Here is an 8,249-nt window from a genome sequence, read left to right as displayed (position 1 = left end):
ATAAGGTCTGTGCTTAATTAACTTAACTAAATGGATATCCACTTGAGTAAAGACAACTCTGTAGATTCTAGGTGAAGCATTCATCTTCTCAATTGTTTCAGAGGCAAAATACATTTCTAATGGGATTAAACCAGAGAAAAGTAGGTGATTATTACTTACCTTAAAGCAATGTCAGAAAGAGACATCTTGAAAATGGACGGCAATATTTCATGTTTCTCAATTTGATAAAGACAGCTGAAATAAAGTTTATTGACTGAGTTGATCAAGAAAAGCCTTATAAGGAATCATACAATCATTAAGAATAATGACCCAAGATGTGCCTCAGTACTGCATGTAATACCCATTTCTCTCAAACAGGTTTCTTGTTTCCCTCATTATACTTAATGGCTTTATATTTCGATCATGTAGGTGTGCTTACAGCTACATGTTATGAAGCCATTAAATGCTGTGGGTCTAGTAAAAACAAAGGTTTGTGCCCTAGTCTAGAACAACTCTAGTTCATTATTAGAATTATAATTCTGGTATAGCTAAAATAACTTCACTGCTAATACAAATAACAGGCACAAAGAGCATAACATCTAGAGTAACTTAATAAGGGTAACATGATTTAAGGATTCTAGACTGATGGGTCTGATCCAAAGTCTTATAGCGCCACATGATTGTTTTTTTTCTCAAGGAGCTTTAACTGCCCTCCTTTTTCCCCCAAATACTTGCCACATAGGGTCAGATTCTGATTGCATGGACCTGAATCCCACAAATGCTGGAGTCTAGCATAAATCCTTTGGGCTTTTTATTTATTTATTAATGTATTTCAGTGTAGGGGAATTCTAAAGAAAAACTCCAGGAATTCAGTGAAACAAGAAACTTTTACTATAGCTAGTAAGGATTAATAGCTCATAAAATAAATTTTTAAAAATATTATTTCTGCACATGCATAACATGTAAGCAGCTTGTTAGCAGGCAGATCAACAGGGAAACTTGCATAATCGTAAGCACTCGCCAGGACTGGACCTTAAATGTCTCTAGATGCAATAATAAGTATGGAACAGATTCATTTTGTGCAGTATTTTCAGGACAAACTGCATCACAAAGTGTTAAATAATAAATAATGGCAGAGAGAAGTATGTACAAGAGAGGAATGATACAATTTCAGAGGAGACTTGAAAGAGGCTGTTGATGAGGTGGAGGTTTTACTAATTAAATATTAAAAACCCCAAATGCTGGTTTGGTCTGGGACCGATTGTTTTACTCTGCTGAGAAATAGAGGGGCTTTCTAACCTACCTACTGGACAAAGATGCAAGTCTTACTGCCAGACTGTTCCGTGGAATCATCACTGTACTCAGAGTCTATTTTTAAGAGAAGGATCACAATTAGCTAACTACAGCCCTCTCCGATTCCAAACGTCTGCTTTGTCCTCTGCCTCACCTTTCTGTTTATTTATCACTTAACAACTCCACCCGGAGTTGGCTGAAGTTCCTGAGAAGTGCAGCAGTAATACAGCCCTTGTCAAGAGCAGGTGGGAGAAGGGTAAGGTGCCATCACAGAGCCTCAGCACCCCAACCCCTTTTCCCCAGAGACACCAGTAGCCCACAAGGCTGCAGCCAGGCTCTCACAGACGTGCCCCCAAGAAAAAGGGAAGGTGTTTTAAGCACCAGCCCACGCTGTTCTATCACGCCATAACGGGCTTATTTCCTACATTTGGTGGCAGCATAGTATTCAGGATAATATTATCGCTACTTGTGCAGGTTACTGCCCAACCGAAAGATGGAGATGAGAGAGTTAAGTAACAGGGATAGGGACTGAATCACTAAAAAGTCTTTCCCAGAGTCAGTTCTCAGTTTGGGGGAAGTTATTTTAATTCCATGTCTCGCAAACAACCCGCAGCCTCAGTGTGTCCTCTAGACCCAGTTTGACTGACATTCTAACAAGATTTTTAAATAACTGATGTGCAGGAGCAGCTCCTGTTTAATAGGCATAAAGGCAGCCCCTCTCTGAAGCATGCAGAGTACAAGTAACACGGTACCTGTGCACAGCGCGCCGGGGCGCGGGCAGCGCCCGCTCAAGCCTATGGCTTAGCGGAGGCACGGCCCCATGGACACCGCCCCGCCAGCAGGACCGGCCTGTGCCTCACAGGTGAGCTAATCTCCGGAGAGCGCGGGCCTGCAAGGAATGCAGTCACTGGGAGAAGAAGCAGTCACCGGGAGAAGGAGCACCTACAGGGAGAGCGGTGCTCTGCTCTCTTCCCGCGGAGCTGCCGCTGGTTCTCCCGAGGCGCCCACCTGGGCCCGCAGCCTGTGGGGTGCCCGCGCCCCCCGCGTCGTCTCCCCCGCCCTGGCCAGGCGCCCAGGCCGGCGCGCGCTGGCCATTACCCTCCTCAGTGCAGCGCACGCGGGGCGGGTGGAGGGGAGGGGAGGGGACGATGAGGCGCTCCCGCGCTTTTGGAAACGCACCTGTGGGGAGCGCCCGCCTGGGCGGGAAGTCTCTTATGTAAGGGATGGTGGGGAGCGGGTCAGGCCCCACGGCGGGACTGAGGCGGGGCGACGTAGGGATCGGCTCCGCGACAGGGTTGTTGGGTGGGGGGGGAACCCCCACAGAGGAAGTGCTCGGGAGGGTGAGGCCGCCGGTCCCTCAGGGGGGCAGAGGAGTGTTCAGGCAGGGCAGGCCGGCGAGCAGCTCCGAGTCTAAGGCACTCAGCCTCCCGCGGGCGCCTCGGAGGACGAGCTGGGCTCGCTGGGCTGCCTCGCTCTAAACCCGCACGCCACCCGCCAAGGCAGATTTCCCCTTTGGCGGCAGCCTTTCTCCGCCGGCTGGATGCCACGGCGAGTCCGTCCAGCCTCCCGCGCTCTGCCCGGGCAGTCGACGCCTCCCTCGGGTTCCCCCGGCTGCAGGCGGGGCTCGGCGTGCGCCGTGGCTAGCTAAGGGAGTTTGTGCGAGAGACCGCGCCGGGCTCCAGGGGAGCGGAAGGTGGGTGCCCCCGGCGCCTGCACCAGGCGCCTGCACCAGGCAGCACGGGGGAGGCTCTTCGCTCACCCTCGCTCACCCTCTCTCCTCCTTCCTGCCCCTGCAACGTCCTCTCCTTAGTCCTCCTGCCCCGTGGTCGCCTCCACGCCCCTCTCGCCAGCCCCTTCTCCCCAGCCAGCCGCGCAGCACAGCGCAGTGCCCCGCACTCCTGCTGCCACCTCCACCCCTCAGTCCTCCTCCTCCTCCTCCTCCTCCCGCGCGCTCCCTCTCCCGCGCACTCCACAAGTGCCGCGCGCTCGCGGGCTCCTCGGTGGCGGAGCGGCGGCGGGCACTGCCCGGGGGCGGCGTCCTCCACCCGGCGCTGTCCGGCCCGCTTGGGGCTGTCCGTGGTGCTGAAGGCGAGCGCGGGCTGAGCGGACGCCCGGCCCCTGACGGAGCCCCTTTATGTTTAGCTCCTGGCGCAGCGCAGCATCCAGCAGCTCGAGCGGCGGCAGCAGCAGCAGCATCGCGGAGCCGCGGCTGGAAGGCAGAATGGAAGGCTTTATTCGGCTGCTTTTCGGCTACTTGGTGGCCGACCTTCTCACGCTGGTGTGTCGGGCTCAGGAGAAAGCTGGCCAGCAGCTGGGGAGCTTCGTGGTGCTCTCGGGAGGAAACCACTCCAGCCTTGGCGAACAGCTAGACCCGTCGGAGCCACCTCCCACCCCGGACTTCTGCAGGGGCTACTTTGACGTGATGGGGCAGTGGGACCCCCCCTTTAACTGCAGCTCGGGGGAGTTTATCTTCTGCTGCGGCACTTGTGGCTTCAGGTTTTGCTGCAAGTTCAAGAAGACAAGGCTGGATCAAAGCACCTGCACAAACTATGAGACACCGTTGTGGATGAATACTGGCAAGCCTCCTTCCCGCATAGACGACCCTCTGCATGACCCTACCAGGGATAAAACCAACCTCATTGTCTACATCATCTGTGGGGTTGTGGCAGTCATGGTGCTGGTGGGGATCTTCACCAAACTAGGGCTGGAGAAAGCACACAGACCCCAGCGGGAGCACATGTCCAGGTAAGCTTGAGTGCCAGGCAGCACAGTCTCTTATCCCTACCTTTCCCCTTAACCTTTAAGGAGGAGAGAGGAGCCCATGTGTTCCTACTAAGCAAACAACTCCTGCCAGGCAGGCTGCATTCACCTGCAAGGCAACCAAGAGAGACCAACTTTTGGTGAGCAGAGTTCCTGTGGTTTCACAAGTCCAAGTTATCAAAGTACATGCATACTGAGAAAGATTAAAAATAATTGTGGAATCTGCACAGACAGTAGTCCATATTTATCTGCAGTGCCTAACCCTCTCCCCAACAAGATCTAGCAAATGTTCTCAGATATATTGTGCATTAATAGGGAAACAAAACAAACAAAAATAATTTCCTGAAACCAGCAACACCGAATTATAGAAAACCTGATGGGTTCCCTCTCCCGACTGTCTCAAAGCTTGGAAAATGTTTTTACTTCTCAATGGAAGGTTGTAAACAAATGACATCTCACTTGCCCTCTCCAGCTGCAAAATGGTTTTGGCAGGACCTTCCTTACTCTCCCAACCTTTGCAAGTGTGTGAGCTATTTGTAACATTTCTAAGATGAGAAAATGAGCCAGGGTGGAAGGGAAGAAGGAGATGCAGAAAGGAAAAGCTATTGTAGAATTTAAGATTTTTTCAGTTATTGTTGAGGGGTAAAAAATGGAATATGAAAGTCATGTCTCATCCATATATATGTGTTGTTATACTGTATATCTTCAGTGTAATGGCTGAGTTATATCAAACAGCACCTCCCCCACCCAGAGTTAGGCATGCTATGTGCCTTCTACTCCAGATACTGGCAGCCTAGTGGTGGTTAGGCAGGTGGGCAACTCAGGACAGAGCCCAATAGTTTTAACAACATATTCCAAGGCATAACACATTTGTCAAGTTTGCAGTCTGTCTGATTCTTTATGCTAATCCCAGGCATATGAAAGTGAAGCAGATGGGGGAAAGGCATTAAAAAAGGCAAACAGCTCCATTAAAGCATCTAAATAGATTCCAGCACATTGGGCAACTTTGGTGATGAAATGCAATTAAAAGAATACATCCTACTGGACGTGCAGTGTAGCAGAAAGCTTCCTCTTGCCCAGACTGGTAATAGTGTACTTCACAATTGTTAAAGCTGAGATGAAGAGTCATCCTTAGAAAGACAGTCCAAGAGATCAACTCAACATCTGGAGCCTTATTTTTTACTGAAGTTTCTGCATGACTTTTTGATTAACTGCTTATCCTTAAATGAACAGTGAAAAGCTACAAAAATACTCCTGCAAATGCATCACTAGTTCACTAGCAATTATTTGCTATTTATAAACTGGCTGATATGGATACACTTTTACTACTGAGGAACAAAGCACATTGCAGAAATTTTAGTCAACATTGAGTGTCACTGGTACTTTCACAAAGATGTTTTTTTGTTGAGCAAGGTATAATAATCCTTTAGACATTTTGAATATTCTCAAGTACCAAATTGAGAAAAAGAATATATGGATCCCAATTTTATTTATTTTAAAATCTTACTCTTAAACTACAGATCTTTGGAAAAAGCTTTCCTTTGCTCTTTCTGTAATGTCTTCATGCAGGCAAAAAGGCAGGGTTTGTAACAGCTACAAAACCCAGGACAGAGTGAAGGTGCATCCATCCATCCCTGCTTATATATGGCTTAATTAGGTTCTATTTCTACTAGCAGAAACATCTGCTATCTAAAAAACAGGTGCAAAGTATTCTGAAAGGATATTCTGGCTTAGTTTATGGAAATAGAATTATAGGGGATTGGAGAATCATTCTGAAATCCTTCAGTCCTGTATGCATAAAGATTAGGTTTCTGAAGTGGTTCTTAGAAAAGGTCATCTGTTACTCTGATTACTTAACGGTGTCTGAGATATTGTACTTTTCTTGCCATGAAAACATTAAAGTCAAGATTATACAGAAACTTAGAAAGTCATGATCACATGGAAAAACAGTCACCCACTCAGTACACATAATAGCTAGTCATGTTCTGAAAAAACAGTGCTGTAGCTTTTTTTTTTTTTTTTTAAGTTCTCACACTTCTCTTACAGCTGTGGGGTGGTCTTACCATTCATTTGCAAAAAGAGTTAGATTTGTGAATTCCTTTAGCAGTCTAAAAATCTGTTCATTTACTGAAGAATTGAAGTAACCTCTTTGTCCCCAATTGTGTGTTTAACTAAAATATTGCATCCTAGCTCATTTTACACTATTAATGCTCTGTAAAAAAGGCTGCAATGCTTAAGAATTTATCTGTTAAAGAGTTAATAGTACCAAGAACTAAAATAATATGTAGTCTATATTCATGTTTTTTACAACACTCATCACTACAATATCAAACAACCAAACTCAAACAGAACACTTCTTAGCTGTAGTCCAGAACCTTATTAATAAGCAAAACTATAATGCATTGAGAGTGTTAGGTAGGCCAAACCAAAAGTAGTGAGTGTTACTCCATTTTGGCTGGCAGCAAGAAACACAGAAAGGATGATTTGTCATCTATTTTTGGGAGCTACGACTGTTTCCATTCTCTTCCCTAGCCAATGGCTACATGAAACATCTGAATTCTTTTATTTCCTATGAACAAATTCACCTATGGAAAGGATGCTGCTGTCAAAAGAGACAAGGCATAACATAACCTGATCTTCATATGAGGGTTGTTTTTTTTTTTTTTTTTAATAAGTGAACAGAACACAACTGGTGTAAACGATATATTTCCAGTTTTGATTTACTAAACATATTTAAAAATGTGAGCAGAGACCTGACACATGAGAGTAAGAACATTGTCTTCTAAACAGGAAGCAAAACTGTGCCACACTTATTAATCCCTTGCATTATTTCATCTTGCAGTCAGTGGATCTGCTGTTGAAGTAAGGCACTGGTGTGTGTAAGGGTGGTGCAATGTTAATAAAGGAAACTTTACAGGTTTGGTGAGCCTTGTTTCTATAACTTGTTTTCATTATAATTTGTTTACTGCTTTAACAAAACAAACCAAGAACATGCCATTAATTTCATGGAATTTTCCTGAAATACTTGACAATGAAAAAGCATTGGGGGAAAAAAAAATCTCTATTGGGCAAGTCCTTTCAGGAAAAAAGAGCCACAATGTGAGAGCTTGTTACTTTCTTTTGCTTTGAGAAAGAAGGACAAGTGTGACATTGTTGACATTTTCTTTCTTGTCAGATCAGTGCTTTTCAGTAAAACACTTACTGCTGGCATGGAACTGTAAATCTGAAAGATGAAAATGTAGAGGAGACTACAGTACTAACTCTACATGGCATATTTCACTTTAGACATTATATGATAATGTTTTGTTTATATAATTCTTCTCATTTAATAATTTGTTACTTGACGTTAAAAGATTATTCTCTTCAACCACAGTGTCCAAGAAATAAGTAGTAATAGTAGTATCCAAACAAAGTAATTCTTCCCTTATCCTGCTTTCTAGGAGAGCAGGGGAGTAAGATGGTGTATGTTGTCAAATATGGCAAAGGAAAGGAATGTGGCAGTATTGTGCTTAAATGGAAACAGCAACTCATCTGCCTCTTGAAGCAGACCTAGAAGCTCTGTCAGGCATATGAGGGCAGCATGTTCTTGCTACTTAAGATTTCATCAGTGGGACTTCCACTGATAGGGCTCCATCAGTTAAAGTGGAGTATACTCTCTTGAATATGAGTGGAAAGGGAAAAGCTTTATTTCTACTTCATGGACCTTTTCTGTAAATAAAACCACACCTTTGTTTTCTTCCCTAATCTTTGTGGAGAATGTGCAAACAAGGCAAGAACTGAAAGGACAATATTTACAATCATGCTCTATGCTATAGCTCCTGTTTTTTTCCAGTAGTGCTTCTGGCAGTATGTTAGCAGCTTTCCAAATACTGTGAACCATCTGAGCTCTTCTTTTGCCCTTCACAATGTGTGAAGTTCACAAGTTAAGTCTTTTGTTGATCATTCAAAAGGCATGTACCTGGGGCCAAAAATAGTCTGACTTGCCAAAAATCCTGAAGTCTACAATTGAAATTATTTGTCTTATGGGTTTTGACCTGGTTTTGGAGGCAAAATGTGACAAGTGACCTTTCATGGAATAACCTGTGTTTTGGCTTCTTCAAACTTCTACCTATAAGGGAAATGCCTGGCTCCACATGCATTATTACACCTGATAGTATTACATAGCCAAAGAGAAGAATCTTTTGGCAAAAGAAATGCTGAGGTTTGTTGATGCTTGA

At 45.2% G+C, this 8,249-nt stretch overlaps 1 protein-coding gene across 1 annotated transcript in view; it reads left to right on the top strand.

Annotated features, from left to right (window-relative positions):
* The first annotated feature begins 3,335 nt into the window (after positions 1–3,335).
* SHISA9 (shisa family member 9) overlaps positions 3,336–8,249 on the top strand; it is a 170,645-nt gene continuing 165,731 nt past the window's right edge. The window contains exon 1 of the mRNA XM_054391240.1: positions 3,336–4,017. Within this exon, the coding sequence (XP_054247215.1) occupies positions 3,407–4,017 (611 nt within the window). The 5' untranslated portion in view covers positions 3,336–3,406. The remainder of the gene's footprint in view (positions 4,018–8,249) is intronic.

Source organism: Indicator indicator, chromosome 22 (assembly GCF_027791375.1).
Source record: "Indicator indicator isolate 239-I01 chromosome 22, UM_Iind_1.1, whole genome shotgun sequence".
NCBI classification, from domain to species: Eukaryota; Metazoa; Chordata; class Aves; order Piciformes; family Indicatoridae; genus Indicator; species Indicator indicator.
Note: the sequence above shows the minus strand (reverse complement) of the source record. Positions and strands in the feature narration are given on the sequence as shown.